At 40.4% G+C, this 23309-nt stretch overlaps 1 protein-coding gene across 1 annotated transcript in view; it reads right to left on the bottom strand.

Annotated features, from left to right (window-relative positions):
• Window positions 1-23309, bottom strand: part of GANC (glucosidase alpha, neutral C) — a gene marked incomplete at its 3' end in the record, with an annotated part of 76890 nt that overhangs the window by 8114 nt on the left and 45467 nt on the right. Inside the window, exons 14-22 of the mRNA XM_082647474.1 lie at window positions 21450-21593; window positions 20250-20346; window positions 16976-17077; window positions 15409-15652; window positions 12912-12976; window positions 12256-12332; window positions 8924-8998; window positions 5561-5674; window positions 3991-4103 (exon numbers count right to left, since the gene is read on the bottom strand). Of these exons, the coding sequence (XP_082503600.1) occupies window positions 3991-4103; window positions 5561-5674; window positions 8924-8998; window positions 12256-12332; window positions 12912-12976; window positions 15409-15652; window positions 16976-17077; window positions 20250-20346; window positions 21450-21593 (1031 nt within the window). The remainder of the gene's footprint in view (window positions 1-3990; window positions 4104-5560; window positions 5675-8923; window positions 8999-12255; window positions 12333-12911; window positions 12977-15408; window positions 15653-16975; window positions 17078-20249; window positions 20347-21449; window positions 21594-23309) is intronic.

Below are 23309 nucleotides of genomic sequence, written 5' to 3'. Positions count from 1 at the left end.
ATTTATAGGACATTCCATCCAAAAACAGATTACACTTTCTTCTCAAGTGCACACAGAACATCCTCCAGGATAGATCACATCTTGGGTCACAAATCAAGCATTGGTAAATTTAAGAAAATTGAAATCATATCAGGCATCTTTGACAACCACAATGCTATGAGATTAGAAGTTAATTACAGGGAAAAAATGTAAAAAACACAAACACATGGAGGCTAAACAATACGTTACTAAATAACCAAGAGATCTCTGAAAAAATCAAAGAGGAAATCAAAAAATACCTAGAGACAAATGACAATGAAAACACGATGATCCAAAACCTATGGGATGGAGCAAAAGCAGTTCTAAGAGGGAAGTTTATAGCAATACAATCCTACCTCAAGAAACAAGAAAAATCTCAAATAAACAATATAACCTTACACCTATAGGAACTAGAGAAAGAAAAACAAACAAAACCCAAAGTTAGTCTAAGGAAAAAAATCATAAAGATCAGAGCAGAAATAAATGAAATAGAAACAAAGAAAACAGTAGCAAAGATCAATAAAACTAAAAGCTGGTTCTTTGAGAAGATAAAATTGATAAACCTTTAGCCAGACTCATCAAGAAAAAGAGGGAGAGGACTCAAATCAATAAAATTAGAAATGAAAAAGGAGAAGTTACAACGGGCACTGCAGAAATACAAAGCATCATAAAAGACTACTACAAGCAACTCTATGCCAATAAAATGGACAACCTGGAAGAAATGGACAAATTCTTAGAAAGGTATAACCTACCAAGACTGAACCGGGAAGAAATAGAAAATATGAACAGACCAATCACAAGTAATGAAATTGAAACTGTGATTAAAACTCTTCCAACAAACAAAAGTCCAGGACCAGATGGCTTCACAGGTGAATTCTACCAAACATTTAGAGAAGAGCTAACACCCATCCTTCTCAAACTCTTCCAAAAAACTGCAGAGGAAGGAATACTCCCAAACTCATTCTACGAGGCCACCGTCACCCTGATACCAAAACCAGACAGAGATACTACAAAAAAAGAAAATTACAGACGAATATCACTGTTGAATATAGATGCAAAAATCCTCAACAAACTACTAGCAAACAGAATCCAACAACACATTAAAAGGATCATACACCATGATCAAGTGGGATTTATCCCAGGGATGCAAGGATTCTTCACTATATGCAAATCAATCAGTGTGATACACCATATTCACAAACTGAAGAATAAAAACCATGTGATCATCTCAATAGATGGAGAAAAAGCTTTTGACAAAATTCAACACCCATTTATAATAAAAACTCTCCAGAAAGTTGGCATAGAGGGAACCTACCTCAACATAAGAAAGGCCATCTATGAAAAAAAAAAAAAAAAAGGTAGGATAGGCTAAGACACACTCTCCATATAACCCCCACCCCTGGCATAGTCCCATAAAAGTGGGAAGGAATCCCCAACTCCCGGCTTCTCCAGGAAGAGTGAAGGGTTTGGACCACACTTCTAGTGTCCCTCCTTTCAAGGCTCCCACCTGAGGGATGGCCCTCAAATCACCTACCTCTGATAGCCAACGGGCTTAATCATAGCAAATAAAGAAGTAGTTGTTAATAGGCAGTGTGGCTATCCCCCGAGGGCTCAGTGCAGAGGGAGCAGGCAAAAACATCCATCTCACAGGTTCTCCCTGGAAGGGATGTGACTGCATACTTTCCCGGCTACTGCCTGAGTGTTCTAATCAGCCTGCAACTAGGTGCTGACTAAAATCTGCCCCTTTGGGACACGGATGGGTCTCAGCACATCCTCAACAACTGTGAGTCACTAAGAACAAAGATGGCAGCTTGGATAATCACAAAGGTCTGAGAAACAACAAGGAGCTCAGGCCCAGCTGATCGACAAGGTTCATCTCCTACATGAGACCAGTCTGTCAAGACTGGAAGAGGTGGCTGTCTTATCTAATGTGAGAAACCAACACAAAGAGTCAAGGAAAATGAAACAGGAGAATATGTTCCAAACAAAAGAACATGATTAATCTACAGAAACTGACCTCAACAAAATGGAGGTAAGTTATTTACCTGAAAGAAAGTTCAAACTAGTGGTCATAACGATGCTCACCAAGGTCAGAGAGCAATGCATGAACAAAGTGAGAATTTCAACGAAGACAGAAAATATTAAAAAGTACCAAACGAAATATAGACCTGAAGAATACAAGAAGTGAACTGAAAAATTCAATAAATACTGCATGGTGTCACTTATATATGGAATGTAAAAAAATTTTCAAAAAAGGGAAGTTGAACTCATAGAAAAAGAGAGTAGAATGGGGGTTGCTAGGGGCTGGGGGGTGGGGGAAGTAGAGAGAGGCTGGTAAAAGAGTACAAACTTTCAGCTATAAGATGAATAAGGTTTGAGAATCTAATGTATAACACAGTAAATATAGTTGATAATACTGTATTGCATAACTGAAATTTGCCAAGAGATTAGAACTTAAATGTTCTCATCAAAAGGGGAAACAAAAGGTTAAACATGTGAGGTGATGGATGTGTTAATTAACTTGATGATGGGAATACTTTCACAATGTGTACATATATCAAATCATCACATTGTATACTTTAAATATATTACAATTGTATTTTTTTTCTTTTTAACATCTTTATTGGAGTATAATTGCTTTACCATGGTATGTTAGTTTCAGCTTCACAACAAAATGAGTCAGTTATATATATACATATGTTCCCATATCTCTTCCCGCTTGCATCTCCCTCCCTCCCACCCTCCCTATCCCACCCCTCCAGGCGGTCACAAAGCACCAAGCTGATCTCCCTGTGCTATGCGGCTGCTTCCCACTAGCTATCTACCTTACGTTTGGTAGTGAATATATGTCCATGCCTCTCTCTCCTTTGTCACCGTTTACCCTTCCCCCTCCCCGTAGCCTCAAGTCCATTCTCTAGTAAGTCTGTGTCTTTATTCCTGTTTCACCCCTAGGTTTTTCATGACATTTTTTTTCTTAAATTCCATATATATGTGTTAGCATATGGTATTTGTCTCTCTCTTTCTGACTTACTTCACTCTGTATGACAGACTCTAGGTCTATCCACCTCATTACAAATAGCTCAATTTCGTTTCTTTTTATGGCTGAGTAATATTCCATTGTATATATGTGCCACATCTTCTTTATCCATTCATCCGATGATGGACACTTAGGTTGTTTCCATCTCTGGGCTATTGTAAATAGAGCTGCAATGAACATTTTGGTACATGACTCTTTTTGTATTATGGTTTTTTCAGGGTATATGCCCAGTAGTGGGATTGCTGGGTCATATGGTAGTTCTATTTGTAGTTTTTTAAGGAACCTCCATACTGTTCTCCACAGTGGCTGTATCAAACAATTGTATTTTTATACTAGTATATTTTATTAAAATTTTATTTCTAAATTATACCTTAATGACCTAGAGATTATCATACTGAGTGCAGTGAGTCACAGAAAGAGAAATATCATATGATATCCCTTATATGCAGAATCTAAAAAGAAATGATACAAAGAACTTATTTACAAAACAGAATAAGACTCACAGACTTAGAGAATGAACTTACGGTTACCAGGGGGGAAGGGATAGTTAGGCAGTTTGAGATCGACATGTACACACTGCCATATTTAAAATGGATAAGCAACAAGGACATACTGTATAGCACAGGGAACTCTGCTCAATGTTATGTGGCAGCCTAGATGGGACGGGAGTTTGGGGGAGAATGGATACATGTGTATGTATGGCTGAGTTGCTTTGCTGTGCACCTGAAACTATCACAGCATTGTTAATCAGCTATTCTCCAATATAAAATAAAAAGTTAAAAAAATTGTACCTTAATGAATCTGGGGGGGAAAAATGAAGAATACTCCACAAGTGGCCTTCATCATTAATTTCTTAAAATAGCAGCTCTGCATTTGAGGATAGCAAAAGGACAGCATAATTTAAGAAAGCACACAGCTCTTTTAGCTGCCATTACCTGTTGATCAAAACACCTGAGGCGAATGAAAACTTCCTGTGCAAGAATTGCTTCTGGTGGAGGTATTGGAATGAATGACCATCATCGAGATAGAATTCACCCACAGCAGAACCCTGGAGAGTGAATCACGGATAGAGAATGTGCTTATGTAATAGCTTTCTAGGAAAAGACTGTCGCCTCCCTAAAGGAAATAATAGATTTTAAAATCTATGAAAAATTATGTTGAACAACTGCTTAATATTCAAGCTGTACAAAGCAGTCATACAATATATACACTTACTACACATTTGTGAAATAATATGAATAAACAAGTCACACAAGCGGAGGACAAAGAGTTAGGCCTTGTTGAAAGAGATTTAAACTATGAAGTATGGTCAGCGGCATAGGTGGCTTCCCCCAAAATACTATCCTAGAAGGTGACAACAGGTCAAGAAAAGTTCACAGAATGGAAATGAAATTAAAAGAAAAAATTACAACGTATGAGATCAGCTATCTTTAGAAGACCCTCCATTTAGAGAACGGTATCTAGTTCCTACTGTCTTTTAGTAGGAGGACCACTTTTGCATGTCAGATAATGTCACAGCACTCCATATGGCAGTTCACTGTTACTGACAATGTTTCATGTGCAATGGACCTTGAGTTTCTTGTAATTATTCCATGGCCTCACATGAGCCCGAGGTCCATAGTTTGACCCAAGAAAACATGCTTAAATGAAACGGATTGAAAAGAAAGATGTAAGAAAAAGAAAGCTTAATTATTTTATAATATTTGCTTCAGGGGCTTCCCTGGTGGCGCAGTGGTTGAGAGTCCGCCTGCCGATGCAGGGGACACGGGTTCGTGCCCCAGTCCGGGAGGATCCCACATGCCGTGGAGCGGCTAGGCCTGTGAGCCATGGCCGCTGAGCCTGCGCGTCCGGAGCCTGTGCTCCGCAACAGGAGAGGCCACCACAGTGAGAGGCCCGCGTATATATATATATATATATATTTTTTTTTTTTTTTTGCTTAAGAGTAAGGATTTGTGTTTGGCACTGTATTTTGGCAGATGGCTAGGAGAAGAATCTGTTATAGGCCTCCTTTGGCTCAAAAGATCTCCTCAAAAGGACAGATCAACTCTGGATCTTTCCAGGTTTTACCCAAGGAGATTGTAATTGTTTGAGCCATCTGATGAGCATAGAAGTCATTGCATGAGACTGTGTCCCTGGAATGTTGCATAGACACAGGACCCTTTTACAGGAGACTGAGATTCAGGGCTAATCCGTATGGCAGGCTGCCTATGGCTCAATGAGCTTTCAGTCCAGTGGTAATCAATGTCAAGATGCAGAGCACCAAGGGTCACAGTGCCCTAGAGGAAATTTCTATTATTTCTAGTTCTAAGAGTACCCTTAAGGATAATTCCAGAAAAGTCAGACAAGAAATGATTCAAAACTTTGATTTCTAGATAAGCTTCAGAAGCACCTATCCCGTAGATGGGGTTCACCACTTTTACATAGTGTCACATACTCAAAGGCTACAACTATAAAGAGATAGAGTAGTAACAAACAAGATGTGTAAAAGTAACATTTTTCAAATACCTTAGTGCTTAGGGCCACCCAGAGTCCATATGGGGAATCAGTCATGCAGCCCGTGGATCTTCCTATAGTTGTCTTTATTGGTACCACACTTCCACCTCGTTGAAACACTGGTATCTATAACAGAGCAACACTCTCAGAGAAGGAGGATTCATATAAGGCAATTTCAAAGTAGACTTTTAAAATATTTCATTGTACAAGACTCACATTTGTTACAAGTATAGACTCAAAGGCAAAATAAATTTGTGAACACAGAGATGGCAAATATGGGGGCCCTGGCATTAAAAGGAAAAGAGTTCAAACACTAAAAATGGTTCATTTTTAAATTATTAGGGAAACTTCTCACCCTTCATCAATTTATTATCTGTTCTGACTATCCTATGAGTAGCCTTTCCTGTTTTGTATTTTTAATTTTCCTGTCAATATAACAAACAAGTTTATTTCTAGGACCCAGCTAAAGAGGGAATTTGTCTGTCTGTATGAGCAGGCCCAGATGTACATATGTATGTCTTTATAAAAGATGGTAGGGACTTCCCTGGTGGTCCAGTGGTTAAGAATCTGCCTTCCAATGCAGGGGACGCAGGTTTGATCCCTGGTCGGGGAACTAAGATCCCACATGCTGCGGGGCAACTAAAGCCTGCAAGCCGCAACTACTGAGCCCATGCGCCACAACTAGAGAGAAGCCCACGGGCAGCAACGACAGATCCCATGTGCTGCAACTAAGACCTGACTAAACCGGAAAAAAAAAAAAAAAGATGGTAGTTTCTTGGTTTGGGAAAGATGACTGTTGTCCTTACTTCAGCCTATACCCTTCTTGCTCCTGCTTCCCTGATCACCAGGATGACTGACTCAATTCTGAGGGTAAAACTGTGAAACTTTTGCTATAGAAGCCACCAAGGGCACTTGAAGTGACTCTGACAACAGGGTTGTAGGCATGGCCCCTATCTATGGGTCTTCTGGAATGGCATTCCCAGCCAGGACAGCCCAGTAGTTTCCCTGCCTCCCAGTGCAATTCTCTGTAAGGAAGCTCCCTGAATCACGTGAAGGCCTGTACTTTGCTCTGAGTAATGTACAAGCGGGAAGAAGAGCAAGAATACAGTAGTCCCCCCTTCCCCACGGGGGATTCGTTCCAAGACCCCCAGTGGATGCCTGAAACCGAGGAGAGTACTGAACCCTATATAAAGGTATTTCCCCTACACTAATGGGCGGGTAGCACACACAGTGTGGATCTGCTGGACAGAGGGATGATTCATGTCCTGGGCAGGAGGGAGCAGGATGGCGCGAGATTTTGTCATGCTACTCAGCTCAGCATGCAATTTAAAGCGTATGAATTGTATATTTCTGGAAATTTCTATTTAATGTTTTTGGACCACAGTTAATGTTTTTGGGTTTTTTCTTTTTAAAAAATTTTATTTATTTATATTTATTTATTTTTGGCTGCACTGGATTTTCATTGCTGTACGCGGGTTTTCTCTAGTTGCGGCACGTGGGCTTCTCATTGCGGTGGCTTCTCTTGCTGTGGAGCATGGGCTCTAGGCGCGCAGGCTCAGTAGTTGTGGCACACGGGCTTAGTTGCTCTGTGGCATGTGGGATCTTCCCGGACTAGGGATTGAATCCATGGTCCCCTGCATTGGCAGGTGGATTCTTAACCACTGCGCTACCAGGGAAGTCCCACAGTTAATATTTTTGGGCCATGGTTGATTGAAGGTAAATGAAACTGTGGAAAGTGAAACCGCAGATAAGGGGGACTGCTGTATACATGAAGTTGGGAATCAGGATGGAAGTAGTCAAGATGTCCACCCTCTGCTTGACTTGAAGTCAGCAGCAAGAAGTAAAGTACATTTACCTCCCCACCCTCATCAGCCAATCTCCTCTTATTCTTTTTTTTTCCTTCAAAGAATGCGGCAGTAAGTTAGTATAAATGGGCTCTGGAGTAGGTGTTCAGTTGACCCGGGGTCTTGTCTCAGTTCTGCCACAATTTAGCTGCAACCCTGGGCAAGGAATTTAACTTCTCTGAACCTCACTTGCTTCCCCTGTAAGCATGAGGGATTCAAGTAGATGAATGGTGGGGTCTCTTCTAGACCTGAAAGTTGGCATCTGAAATCATTTTCTATATAATGGAGTTCATATTGCTGCTGAGAATTTTAAAAAATAACATCAACATATTTTTATAAATCTTTACACTACTTAGGGCCTGTGGTAGTCATTGTGATTCAGCTGCAGGAGCAAACTTCCTTTCAGAAATGCAGCCTAGATGGGCCACTCTGAATCTAAAATCATAACACATAGCCTCCCCTTGGGCCTAGAGGTCCAACTAAAAACTCATGTTTTCTGAGTTGGTGTTGTAGAAGAATATTCTGTATGGTGTATGTGGAGACCATCACGTATACTCTCTGTTGTCAGTGTTATTATTTTTCTTAGACATACAAATGTAAATCAGAGTATGGTTTTTTGTTGTTGTTTTTGTTTTTGCGGTACGCGGGCCTCTCACTGTTGTGGCCTCTCCTGTTGTGGAGCACAGGCTCCGGACACGCAGGCTCAGCGGCCATGGCTCACGGGCCCAGCCGCTCCGCAGCATGTGGGATCTTCCCGGCCCGGGGCACGAACCCGTGTCCCCTGCATCGGCAGGCGGACTCTCAACCACTGCGCCACCAGGGAAGCCCCAGAGTATGTTTTTTATATTCTTTTTTTTTCTCACATTTAACAGCCTTATTGATATAATTCATGTCATACAATACACCCATTTATAGTGTACAATTAAATGTTTTTTAGTATATTCAAAGTCATGCAACCATTACCATAATCAATTTAAAATCACCCCCAAAAGAAACACTATACCCATTAGTGGTCACTCCCCATTGCTCCCAAAACCCTCTCCCTGCCTTCAGCTCTAGGCAACCACTATCGTGCAGAACACTGATGTCCTTGGTTCTTTCTGTGTAGGCACATGTTATGGACTAAATGTGTCCCCACAAAATTCACGTTGAAGCCCCAACCCCCAATGTGACTGTATTTGGAGACAGGGCCTTTACAGAGGTAATTAAGACTAAATCAGGTCATAGGAGTGGAGCCCTGATCCAAATGATTAGTGTTATAAGAGACAAGAGAGCTCACTCTCTCCCTCTGCCATGTGAGGACACGGCAAGGTGTCTGTCTACATGCCAGGAAGAGAGCCCTCACCAGGAACCGAATTGGTTTGAACCTTGATTTGGGACTTCTAGCCTCTAGAACTGTGAGAAAAGAAATTTCTGTTGTTGAAGCCACCCAGTCTATGGTATCCTGTCATGGCAGCCCAAGTAGACAAATACAGCACAATAGGTAAAATATTTTACAATAGGTAAAAATAACAGTCTGAAAATAACTTACCGTGTCCAAGGCTACTGGGATCTTTACAGTACATGCTCCTTCCCAATGAGCAAATGTCTTAGAGTCATACCAGACCTGAAAAGAAACAGACCCTATGAAAAAGAGTGTATATATGCAACTCTGTTCACAATTTCATTATTTAGTGAAACATCCATTTATCTGGATTTCAAATAACCAGAAAGCTAAAATAAATACAATTAAAAAAAAAAAACACCTTGAGTAGAAGTTAGGAAGAACATATGCTTTTAAAAAGATCGCAAAGGAAAAACCTAGTACTGTGACGGATTAAGCTGACTAAAAGGCCATTCATTTTTCCATTCATCCATCCAAAAGTTATTTATAGATCAATCTACCATGCGCCCAGCATTGCTGGGTACACACGAGTGAACAGAAAGACACAGAACCTGCCCTCGTGGATTTTACAGTCCAGTTGGCTTATAAAAACTTAATGATCAGGACCTCCCTGGTTGCGCCAGTGGTTAAGAATCCGCCTGCCAATGCAGGGGACACGGGCTTCAGCCCTGGTCCAGGAAGATCCCACATGCTGCAGAGCAACTAAGCCCATGTGCCACAACTACTGAGGCTGTGCTCTAGAGCCTGTGAGCCACAACTACTGAGCCCACGTGCCACAACTTCTAAAGCCCACATGCCTAGAGCCCGTACTCCACAAGAGAAGCTACTGCAATGAGAAGCCTGCGCACCGCAACGAAGAGTAGCCCCCGCTTGCCACAACTAGAGAAAGCCTGCGTGCAGCAACAAAAACCCAATGCAGCCAAAAATAAATAAATAAAATTTTTAAAAAAACCAAAAAAACTTAATGATCTAGTAGTGAAAAAGACAATGGAAGAGAGAAAACCACAACAAAGCAGAAAAGCACATTGCAACCAAACAGATTACAAATGAGGCAGGAGAAAAAAAAGTGTCAGACAAGGAAACAGATCTTAGAGAAAAACAAATGGAAACTTGGATTACTACTATAGTGTCATTGTTTCTTAACAGAGTTCAATTCAGGGATGAGGTTCAAACTCTTACCTGAGAGGCCTGTCAAGGGGGTTTACTTGCTAAAGTGCCAAAAAAGTCCTGCAAAGTAATTTGGTGGGATAAATCCTTAAGATACCATCAGAAGCAGCATGAAAACAAAACCTTTTTCTCTCTTCTAGTTCAATATAATTTCTGGCAGCCACAGAGTCTATTTCGCAAGTTCACCTCCTGGGATTACCAGAGCCTTTATAAAGCTGGGCTGTTGAATCTGTCATTGTCTTGCTGTGAATGTGAGAGGGCTGTGACCTGACAGTTGCTAGCTACAGTGAACTCTTAATTCAACTGGATCAGCCCCACCTTGTCATGAAGTATTATCTTTGGCTGGATTCAATTTGCTAATGTTTTGTCAAGGATTTCTGCGTCTGTGTTTACAAGGGATATTGTCTTAGCTTTCTTTTCTCGTAATGTCTTTCTTTGGTGAATTCTACTAGCTTTAGATAAAAAGCTGGTGGGAGTGAAAGGTAAAAAAAAAAAAGGATTCAAACAATATTTGGGGATTTCCTCTCGACCATTTCCAGTCTAACTAACTGAAACGAGAGGTATAGAGTGTGTGCTCTGGTGCCATATTCAAAGATCTCCAGCCTAGGAAGCATACAACTGGCACAAAACATAATGTAGATCAGACCCAGAGCTTAGTCACCAAGCTCCTCACCCAGCAAGTACTTACAGAAGGCCTCCTATGGGCCACGTGCCCACCTAGATGCTGGGGATACAGCAGAGACCATAACAGATAAAAATCACTGCCCTCAAAATGCTAACATTCTAATGGGAGAGATAAATAATAAACAAAACATAAAAGTAAATACATAGAATGTTTAAAATGGCATGTTCTGTGGAGAAATATAAAGGACGAAGGAGAGCTGGACAGAACCGGGGCAGTGGGAGTAGTTTATAATCTTTTTTTAAATTTTATTTTATTTATTTATTTTTCACTGCATTGGGTTTTTGCTGCTGCATGCGGGCTTTCTCTAGTTGCAGAGAGCGGGGGCTACTCTTTGTAGCAGTGCGCAGGCTTCTCATTGCATGGCTTCTCTTGTTGCAGAGCATGGGCTCTAGGAGCGTGGCCTTCAGTAGTTGTGGCATGAGGGCTCAGTAGTTGTGGCTCGCGGGCTCTAGAGTGCAGGCTCAGTAGTTGTGGCACATGGGCTTAGTTGTTCTGTGGCATGTGGGATCTTCCCGGACCAGGGCTCGAACCCGTGTCCCCTGCATTGGCAGGTGGATTCTTAACCACTGTGCCACCAGGGAAGCCCCGGTTTATAATCTTAAACAGGGTGTCAGAGAAGCCCTCCCCGATAAACCGATTTGCAGGAGAGGGAATGGGCCACACAGAAACACGGGGAAGGTGACAGCAAGGCCTTTAGATAGCTCCCTGCACAGTGTGATGCAATACTAGCTAACCAGCAAGGTAAAGTTCTGGCAAGAAACGGCTTGGCTTTCCTACCCAGGCTTTGGGAAGATGTAGCAAGAGAAACAATCACAGAACAGTCTGGGAAATAGTGCTGAAGGAATAGGTTACATAGTCACAACAATGTGATTGAAATGTTAATAGGTCATTATAGAAATTTGTGGCTAAGTCAGAAAGGGAGCTAGTTCTCAATGGGAACTTACGCTTTGTCAGAATCGACTTGAGAAACTCTCAGCAGAAATGCTTGGCAGGACAATTTATTTAGCTGTTGTTATATTTAACTTTTTTCTCAGGTTTCTGCTTGGCAGGGGAACCTTTGTAAAGAGCCCCACCTTCAGAACTACAAATTACTAGAGAAACCAAGCAGAAAGAACATCATTCATGAGCACTCTGTAGAAAAGCCTGGTTATTGTCATATCAGTAATGACAAGTGTAGTGGGCTGAATGGTGGCTCTTCAAAAAGATATATTTGCTTCCTAATCCCTGGACGGAGTGAATATTACTTTCTATGGTAAGAGATTTGACTAAATTAAGGATCTTGAGATAAGGAGGTAATCTGGAATTATTCAGATGGTCACTAAATAACAGACAATGGTGGGGGAGACACAGACACACACTGTGAAGATGGAGGCATGGACTGAAGTGATGCAGCTACAAGCCAAGGAATGCCAAGGAGTGCAGGCAGCCACCAGAAGCTAGGAGAGCGGTATGGAACAGATTCTCCCTCAGAGCCTCCAGAAGGAACCAGCCCTGGTGACACCATGATTTCAGACTTCAAGCCTCCAGAACTGTGAGAGCACAAATTTTTGTCATTTTAAGCCATCAAGTTTGAAGGGAAGAGACGTGAGGCATGTAAGGTATGCGGATGTTTGTCATTTACTTTTACCTCACTTGATCCTGGCAGAAACACATCAACCACAGTAGCTTTTGGTTCTGTGACTGGGTGAACCAATAAAGCACTTCCTGAAAAATGGAGAAGAAATAAAGTTGAATATCATGATAAGAGGTCTGAAAACATCCCTTCTCTTTGTGGTTTCAAAGACCACTCAACTGAACTTCTTGAAGGTAGAGATCTTGGTGAGTTGAACCAATGATTCATCAGGGAGATGCACTGTTAGTTAGAAAGAGGACAGGTGCTCAGAGGTAACTGTATTATTACCTGACATTAATCCTCCTATGGTATAGTAGGATTACAGGCAGGGACCCTGACAAGTCTGGCACAAGTCTTTACTTTTTTCTACTTCCCTTCCCTGTGGTGGTATCCTAAGGCTTAGGAGTGGACCCAGACAAGAATCCCAACTTACATCCACAAATAAAATGGGTTTATGTGAAGTTAACATGTTATGCGAAGCGCTGCATGACAAGAGAATAGAGCTGTGATCCCACTAATACACTAAAGATCTTGGTGATGGAATTTCTTTTATTTTTGTTTTTGGCTTTCTTGAGATTAGGGATTTTTTAGCGTTCTTACACTAGAAAATACAATAAGAAAAACATAATTAAAGTATTTATCATAACTATAATTAATCAAGAAATGCTCACCCAGCATGTATTCATCTTCCACACCGAAAGTCTCTACTTCATCAGGGAACTCTACCCACAGAGGCCTGGGGAAAGGAAAAAAGAAATTTCTTACTTCAATATCATTAGATTTTTATTATAATTCAGTCACTTAGATTTTCAGTTTTATAACTATTCAAAGGAAATTGGAAAAAGCCAAGACTCTTTTTGTATGATTCATGATTTTATGAGGGCTTCCCTGGTGGTGCAGTGGTTAAGAATCTGCCTGCCAATGCAAGGGACACAGGTTCGAGCCCTGGTCCAGGAAGATCCCACATGCCATGGAGCAACTAAGCCCGTGTGCCACAACTACCGAAGCCTGCGCGCCTAGAGCCCACGCTTTGCGACAAGAGAAGCCACCATAATGAGAAGCCCGTGCACTGCAATGAAGAGTAGCCCCCGGGCTTCCCTGGTGGCGCAGTGGTTGAGAGTCCGCCTGCCAATGCAGGGGACACGGGTTCGTGCCCCGGTCTGGGAATATCCCACATGCCGCGGAGTGGCTGGGCCCGTGAGCCATGGCCGCTGAGCCTGCGCTCCGCAACGGGAAAGGCCACAACAGTGAGAGGCCTGCGTAATGCAAAAAAAAAAAAAAAAAAGAGTAGCCCCCACTCGCCGCAACTAGCAAAAGCCCACATGCAACAACGAAGACCCAACACAGACAAAAATAATAAATTAAACAAATACATTTATAAAAAAAGATTTTATGAGCACTTGTGATTACTATATATTTTTCTTATGTGAAAGAGCTATGTATTAGCTTAAATGGTTCAATGAAAGCTTGAGAATTCTGGTACCTGAAATTTCCCCTTCTTATTGTTGAGCACTAAATACTACTCTGACAGAATCGGAGCTTTGTCCAAGTCCAAATGCCTAACACGTTTGGTGTAAAACAAATGTTTGTAAAACCGAATTTTATAGTGTTGTAAAATCTGTGCCATTTTTTCATTCTGTCACTGCTTTTCATGAATTGTTAATCATTGCCTATTTAAATAAAAATAACTGGTTTTTCTTGTTCTCAAGCTGGCAACATTTTTGGAGGTTTCAGAAACTTGTGTGGGTTTTGAGTTTTGTTTTATTGTTATTGTACACAACTAACTAGGAGGCACGTGGGCTTATAAAAATCATAAAACTTTCAATATCTATGTATCTGGATATTAACCTAATGGTTCTAATATTATTTTCAATTTCATGAGGAAAAGATATTTTTTAATAAGAGAAACTTATTTTTAGTTTATTCACTAGCCTTTGTAATAATCTATTCCTTTTCTACTAAATGTAACAAAGCAGCGGTCTCTAAACCTGGTTGATGTCTAAAATCACCAGGGAAACTTCTAAAAAATATATATCCCTGGAACTTAACCAAGGGATTCCTAGTAGGTTGGTGGTATGGCCTTGGAATCTGTATTTCTCAAAAGCTCCTCGGATGATTCTGATCTGACCCAGGCTGAGGAACTGCTAATCTAGAGGTCTTGATGTATTTACTGTGTTTGTCTCTGTGTGTACCGTTCTCTAACCCAGAAAGTTGCTATTCACATCCTGTCTTCAAAATAGAATCAGAATATAACTCATACACTAGGGAAAGCCCTAAGGGTAAGATAGAGCTAAGCCTCACAGAATAAGTTGTTCTTCATGAGAGGATGCTTGTGGGTGTTGGGATGAAAAAACAACTTTCCTCTACCTGTCTAGGTTCTTCTGGCTGGTCTAAGAATTAAATCGACATGAGAGTATTTAACAGGAGAAAATCAAATTTAATTATGTACATATGAGGGGGTTCCATAAAAATATGATGCCTAAGGACAAGATTGGCAATTGAGGCTCATATAACACCTGAGAAAAGGAGAAGGGAGTGCGTTTGGGACTTCAAAGGGGAGGAAGGATATTCACTCGGAGATGGAAAAACAGATGTTTGGTAAACAAATGTTTGCTGGGCCATGCAGAGACAATGGGACACAGAGAGGACTTCGGTCCCCATGTTCCCCCTACCATGCTTAGCTCAAATTCCTTGTAGATATCTCTGATGATAATGCACTTCCTGGACCAGGTCCTTTAACTAAATTCTTTTAGGCAGTTAAGGAGGAGGTTAAAAAGAAAGACTTCCTGAGCCTTTTGTTTCTTAAAAACAATCAGCCCCCAAGAATCCTCAAGCCAAAGAGACACATTTTGCGGTGGCAAGTTTTGTAGGGGAACTACATGGGTTAAATATTGGATGAATTCAGTTACAAAGTCACTTCCTTTTTCTTTTCTTTCTTTCTCCTACAGATATTAACACTTGAACCACCAAGTAGCAGGAGATCTAGTTTTCATCTTCTGTGACCTCCACTGCCTGACCCTGCTCACAGTTGGTGCTCAATAAGCCGATTGGCACTTGGTTAAACACCTGGCTTTTCTTTTGCAATCACTGTAATCACTCCACTGCCAGTGGCTGAGGGGATCTTCTGGTAGAGATTGGTTGCTGGTGTGACTGGTGAAGCCTGTTTACCTCATGACGGGTTGGGAAGCCACGTGTGCAGAGTAGAACAGAGAATACCAGTAGGGCAGGAGGGTGTAGCGCTCTCTGATGGCTTCTTGGATGAGCCGGGTGTGCTCCTCCCCAAAGAGCCAGGGTTCCCGTCGCTTGGTGTTCTTGGTGGCATGGCCACGGAAGAAGGGTTGGTAGGCTCCAGCCTGGTACCACCGCACTAGCAGCTCTGCCTTTGGATTCCCGATGAAGCCGCCTACATCCGCTGATTAGTCAATTAAGAAAGGTTGAGTCAGACACCCAGACGTCTAACAGACGATGTACACAGGTAAGATAAGGCCTTGAAGACGGACAGGGCAAAGGCGCTGTATGCGCACTCAAAATGACAGCATAAAACTGTGGCCTCAAATTAGGGAGCACATACTAAAAAACTCAAGGCTGTTTGGGGATCTGACAGTACGCTCTTTGAATATATTTTTTTCCTGTCAAAAGGCTTTACTGTAAGATCAACATTTCTGTATGTCCTGAGCCCAGGTAACCCAGAAATTGCAAAATGTCTGCCTGATTCAATAAGTCTGTGTTTAGGGGTGGGGTGGCGGTTTGGCAATTGATTTTGTTTGAAATCAACAGCTGAAGCAAGATAAAAATTATAGAAAGAACTAAAGGGAAAGATATAATCAGAATTAGAGGTTTAGGGAGAAATTCGTGCTTATCCCTTAAGCAGGATACATATTCCTTGTATTGAATGTGGACCAATGCCATAAAAAACCACATCTATCAAAAAGTGATATTAAGGTGCTCCCAGGCCCACTGAAAACAAGGAGCAGCTGGACCTGTAGCCATGCTGAGCACCTTCCATACTGGGATCTCTCACCTGCAGGGAATTGTTAGGATTAGGGAAAGGCAGCCCATCAGAGAATCTTATTTTAATTAAATTTATCTTTTCCAAGAGTGTGTGTGTGTGTGTGTGTGTGTGTGTGTGTGTATTTAACAGTTAAAATGTGTCACAGGAGTTCTGTAAGGCTAAATTCTTTGTAGTTCTCTCCATTTTTCTCACTTTCAGGTAGAAAAGGCATGTTTTAAGAAGAGAAACTCAGTTATAAAGAGTGTCTAAGGAGGGAGCAGTAAGAGAATGAGGGAAAGAAACACTCTGGCTCACTTTCTGATGACTTTCTTCATGTTCTCAGTTCAGACAGTACACACACAGCTCTGAAGCATCCCCTTCACTCTCCTCTCTAGTCTGCTCTCCTTCACTCTCCTCATTTTCTCTTTCCCATGTTTACCCCTGTTTCCCATCCAAGTACTAACCAGGCCCGACCCTGCTTAGCTTCTGAAGTCAGAGGAGATCGGGCACGTTCAGGGTGGTATGGCCATAGAGTATCCCTGTTGAAAACAGCTCACAAGAAGAGATTTGTGACCAGCTTTGATGAAAATACCCTCCCTTTATATGGCTGATTGATTTTGTTCTGCAGTGGAGGCTAACAGCATTGTAAAGCAACCACACTCCAATAAAAATTAATAATAATAATAAAAAGAAAACACCCTCCCTTTGATTTTCTCTCACGTCAAGCTTGAGGATATCACTTACCTCCACAAAAAGAGATCCCAGTCACGCTGAGGGTGAGTAACATAGGGATAGAAATTTTCAGGTAACTCCACTTTGCTGTGTTGTCACCTGTCCACACAGCACCTTTGGTCATCAGTAAGAAGGTATTAAAAGAAAAAAAATCACAAATCAGCCCAGGTACTCAATTTCATATGTAGATTCCTTATTTGTAATAGGCAAACCAACATAAAGGAAAACATTTCTTTCTTTTTATATATTCTGGATACAAGTCCTTTGACAGATATATATGTATATTGCAAATATCTTCTCTCAGTCTGTGGCTTGACTTTCATTTTCTTAACAATATCTTTGAAAGGGCATAAGTTTTTAATTTCGATGAAGTCCAGTTTATCTTTTTTTATTTTATGGTTCATGTTTTTTGTGTTCTAGCTAAGAAAGTCCCAAAGTCACAAATATTTTCTATGTTTTCTTCTAGAAGCTTTTTGTTTGTCATAGCTTTTATAATTTAGGTCTATATTCCATTTTGAGTTACTTTGTGTCTATGGTGTAAGAGTCAAGGTTCTTCCCCCTCCCCCACATGGATACCCCATGTGCCAGCACGATTTATTGAAAAAACTCCTTTCTCCATTGAATTGCCTTAGCAACTTTGTTGCTAATTATTTGATCATATATGTGTGGGACCCCTTCTGGATTCTCTATCCTGTTCCATTAATCTATATGCCTATCCACCACACACCGCTCCTAACTCCACAAAATCCTCTATAAGAGGACTTAAGACGGTACAAGGGAGACATAATAGCAGCAATAACAATAGTTAACATTTACAGAGCCCTCACTGAGCCAGGTGTTACGTTGCTTTGCCTGTATTATCCCACTTAATCATTACAACAACTCTATCAGGTAAACATTGTTTAACTTTATTTTACAGTGAGGGAAATATGGCAAACAATGGATATGGTAGCATTTGAGCTCAGGCAGTCTGACTCTAAAGTCAGTGCTCTTGCGCACTGAATAGTTGATAAGAGCTTGTAAAGGTATATAACACTAAAGAGGATCATAAAAGGAAAAAAACTCTTACGTCACTAAGTCTAGATTACTCCTGAAACATTTTTGTCAATCTTTTACCAAAATACTTTTGGTAGCTATTTTTGCTTTAATATTCTGTAGAAATTTTAGGCTGTCCTATGGGGAGCAAAGAAAAATATTTTCGAGGGACTTTTAAAATAGTATTCTCATAATTTCTCCTTGACTTCAGATGAGATATGTACATATCTGCATAATGATGTTGAAACCCACATGACAACATTCTTATCAAGAAACGAAGTTCATGTAAACGTTCAGATGTTTTCAGGTCTCATGTGGTTGTTCTGCTGAAAGCTCTCTCTGGCTATTGGTCTCAGCATAGAACTTGACACAGCAGTGTTCTCTGTAATGCCTCACTTGCTATGGTTTGGGGCAAATCGATAGCTTCACACAGAGTACTGAAGACTAGGCAGTGAGCCAATATTTAAGAGATCAAAGATTACTTAGTATGCGTATCTTCTGTTATCTTCTTTGTAAATTGGAGTATAGTGGATTTACAATGTTGTGCTAATTTCTACTGCACAGCAAAGTGATCCAGTTATACATATATATACAGTTTTTAAAATTCTTTTCCATTGTGGTTTCTCTCAGGACATTGAATATAGTTCCCTGTGCTACACAGCAGGACCCATTGTTTATCCATTCTCTATGTAATAGTTTGCATCTGCTAACCCCAAACTCCCAGTCCATCCCTCCCCCACCCCATTATCTTTTTTAAACTGCTGCTTATAAGTGTTTACATTCAAAGACTTTACTTGTTATAGTGATTAAAAGGGATACTTGTAGAGAATTTGGAAAATAGAGATAAGTAAAAAGAAGAAAATTAAAATCACTCATAATCACCACAGTATTATAATTACTTAGATTACTACCTACATATATTTATTTTTTTTAACAAAATCAGGATAATATATAAACATTTAGGCTTTCTGCTTTTTTTTCTTTTATCATGATGTCACAAAAATTTTCTCATGCAATTAATGCTACTATATTAAATAGCCTTATGATAGTCTATCATATGGATATACCATAATTTAATAACTATTCCCGTATTGTTGGATATTTGTATTTTCTTTAATTTTTATTTTAAGGACTAATGCTGAGTATCTCTGTACTTGAATCTTTGCCTGATGATTATATTTTGGCGTCTTTCAGAGTGCCATTGGGGCTGGTTTTCAGGGGTGGAGTAGGAGGCCTAATATTGTCTGTGGTACAATAAAGGCTGGATTCCTCAAACTAGGACCTAAGCTTCAGGTTATTTATGCAAGGCCAGGGGACTTAAAATAGCCTTCCTGCCACAGGGTGGTTAAGTTGAACTAGATCTACATTAGCTAGTAAACCGGATCCAGTTACAGATGACGCTGACCACAAGCAAAAGCTGGGTCTATTTTAAACCACATTGCTGAGTGGAACAGGTGGTTGAAGGAATGTGTTAAAGTATATTTTCTCTGGTCTTGATAAATAAAAGAGACAGGATCAGAGATGACCATCCCAGGACCTAGAGTCTGTCACACAGAGTGAAGTAAGTCAGAAAGAGAAAAATATCGTATGCTAACACATATATATGGAATCTAAAAAAAAAAAAAAAAAAAGGTTCTAAAGAACCTAGGGGCAGGACAGGAATAAAAATGCAGATGTAGAGAATGGACTTGAGGACACGGGGAGGGGGAAGGGTAAGCTAGGACGAAGTGAGAGAGTGGCATTCACATATATACACTACCAAATGTAAAATAGCTAGTGGGAAGCAGCCGCATAGCACAGGGAGATCAGCTCGGTGCTTTGTGACCACCTAGAGGGGTGGGATAGGGAGGGTGGGAGGGAGACGCAAGAGGGAGGAGATATGGGGATGTATGTATATGTATAGCTGATTCACTTTGTTATACAGCAGCAACTAACACAACAATGTAAAGCAATTATACTCCAATAAAGATGTTAAAAAAAAAAGATGACCATCCCAGCAAACAGATACTCTGAAGTCATTCTCCCAACAACTAAGTGTCCAGTTCTTCAGTGGGAAAAAAGTAACTAAACTTTATTAAAATTGGTTTACTCAGTCTCAAAGGACAAAATGCACACTTCAGAGCACATTGCTCTCTACAATCTAAGACCTGACCTACTGAAAAGGAAGGCATCAACACAGTAGCACCATCTGTCAAAAGAGACAGATTGCCAGCTTGTGTTTTTAAGTCTGATCATATGAACCAGTCCTTACCATATCTTTGTGATCCAGCAAAGAAAGAACGTGTAAGAACAAAGGGTCTCTCCTTCCCTTTAGATCGTTGGATCAGTCCTTCTGCAGTGGCCATTTGCTATAAAGTCAAAGGAGAAAAATTTCAAAGAGATGACTGGATTATGTCACTGTGCAGACATCCCCAATAAGCTATTTCACATGCAAAAAGTAAATAGTAGGTGGGAATGTGAAATGGAAAATATTAAAAATCTGCCCAATAGTTTTCATGATGTAATGAAACTACTCTAAATTCCCCTATTAAAAGAGTGAAACAATTTATCTCATTAAAATAGCAATGAAATAAGAGTAAATAATAGTATTTACTTGGTGCTTACTATTGTGAGGCATTTTTGTAAGATTTTCTCTAGTAACCTACACAAAAACCTCTGAGACTGATTCAGAGAGGTTAAGTGACTGGCCCTGGCCTACATAAGAAAATTCTCCAGCTATAAAGTATTGATAATTTACAGTTATAGCAAGAGGCTGTGTAGAGAAGTACACAGATAGCATCTGAAAATCGTGCTGTATGTAGCCAGCAGCTCCCGCTGGAAAACAGCAATTTGTGGGAGGCCCACAGGAACACCATTACATTTTGAAGATAACAAAGAACCAAGGATATAAATTAGGGCAAGTGACTGCCAAGTTTTTTGGATGTGACTGGCAAGTGAAAAACAATTCTACCACCTTCTATTGAGAAGGCTAAGTACTTAAGGAAGGCTTTCTACATTTAGAAGTATACATACTGAAATTGTGCATCTGTGTTCTAAATCTTACTCCCCTAGTATGAATATAAGACTTGCTGTATTTAGACGTTTGTGAAGTTTAAAAAAATCTGTTTTAATTGCCTTTGTTTACATATTTATACACAGCCTACTTCAATAAAAGGTTTGAGGTATTATCTAATGCCATGTACCAATGGCTCCTGTCAAGGAAGATGTTTCTATGTTATCATTAATCAACCAATATCTATAAATTAATCAAGTTCATTATAGATGGAAAAGATGGAAAGGGAGAAATAATGAGTCTTATACTGGCTACAACCTGATAAGACCCATTGTATCAACAGTTGTCAGAAAAGACACACAAAGAAATGAACTGTATAGCATGGTTGTTAAAGCAAATGACTTTCAGCCCAAAAGTCAGGGCACATGGATCCAGGTGGCTGCTTTTTAGATGTTTTACCTGATAAAAGCCATAGATGTTGTGAAGTTCTCGGTGCTCCCAGTTGCCATGATGAATGGCATTCTTCTGCATGGTTAGTTCTGGCCCTCTAAAGACAGAGGGCTCATTCATGTCGTTCCATATGTGGAGGATGTCAGTAGATCCCTAGGAAGTCAATCTTGGTCATGATAAAACTCCTACAGTGACAAGGTTAATATGATAGCCGTCCCTATTCCTCTTTCTTACTCCATTTAATTTATTATTTGTTATGTTTATTATCTATGCTCTGTCCCCTGCTAGGTTAAAAGTTCCACAGGGCAGGGAATTTTGTCTGTTTTGTTCATTGATAAATCCCAAACACCTAGAACAACCTAAATGGCAGAGGGTTCTCAATAAGTACTTGTTGAGTACTTATGAATGAAAGAGTGCTGTGCTGTACTCCCATGTGGCCCACAGGTCTGCTCTGAGACCCCCTGGAGAACCACTACAGGAAAGGTTGTGAATGTTCACAATTAGGCTCTACATCATCCATCATCTGCTACAACTCTTAACTATGGGCAATTATAGCTGTCCATGAAAAGATTCCCCCTTCCCTCGAACACTATGAAAGGTTTGACAGCTAGGATACCCGTTTGTTAGCAGGATCTATAGTGTGTGTTCTACATAGAATTGTTAGCTTTAGAGTGGGAAGGGGCTGTTGAGTCATGTAGTTAACATGGTGCTGCAATCCCTTTATAGAATCCCTGGTCTCTCAGCATTTGACTCAATAGCTACAATGACCAGGAGTCCCTCAGGCAGCTCATTCCATTATCTTCTGAAAGTCTTGCTCCTTGTAACATCCTCTCACAGGGCCTAGCTTGCCTTCTGGGATACCACAGAATACATCTGCTGCCTCCCCGACATGGTAGCCTTTCAAATGACTGGAGGAGGCTTATATGTTTTCTTTTGACTCTTTACTTTGAATTATTTCTAATCATGTATACTTCTATGAACACGGCTATATGGGTTCCAAATATTTAACCACTTTGACTGTTCTTTTTAGCACCCTCTAAGGCAGGCGTTGGCAAACTTTTTCTGGAAGGACCAGACAGTAAATATTTTCAACTTTTCAGGCCATAAGGCCTCTTTTTCAATAACCCAACCCAGCTATAGTTATGTGCAAGCAGCCTAGACAATAGGGAAACAAATGAGCAAGGCCAGATTGGCCCACGTGTTCTTTACCCCTGCTCTAAGTTATTTTCTATATCCTAATACAGGATGCTCAGAAACTAGAGTGTAGTGGTTAAGAGCTGGGCTTGGGAGACAGACCTGAGTTCAAATCTTAGGTCCACCACTTACTAGATGGGTGAACTTAGCAGGTTTTTACACTTGTCCATGCCTTGATTTCCTCACCTGTGGGATTAATAATTACAATTCCAACTTCAAAGAGTTATTATTAAGATGAAATGGTATAATGCACACAAAGTGAGTAGCATAGTGCTTGGCACACAGCACATACTCAGTCTATATCAGACATCATTATTCTCATCACCACTGCTGATTGAAAACGCTTCTCTAGATGTGGCCTCTCCAGTTCTCTCTGTGATTCTTATAAGGTTTTAAGAATTATTATTGTACCTTACTTTTAATATCACGTTATACTTTGCAAGATACTTTCTCATATATCATTATCATCATCTTTAATAATATTATACAATACTATTTTATGTAAAAATTTATACAGTTTGAAAATATAATAAGTCTCTATTATTAAGTACTTTGATATATCATAGAGTCTATCATAATAGAAGTCAAAATCACAGCTTTTGTGCACTTGGTAATTCATATGGTACCACCAAGGTCTGTAATGTGGTTGGCATCCCCGTCTTTTTTTTAAGATTT

This window comes from Grampus griseus, assembly GCF_964374135.1.
Source record: "Grampus griseus genome assembly, chromosome: 2".
Classification (NCBI taxonomy): domain Eukaryota; kingdom Metazoa; phylum Chordata; class Mammalia; order Artiodactyla; family Delphinidae; genus Grampus; species Grampus griseus.
Note: the sequence above shows the minus strand (reverse complement) of the source record. Positions and strands in the feature narration are given on the sequence as shown.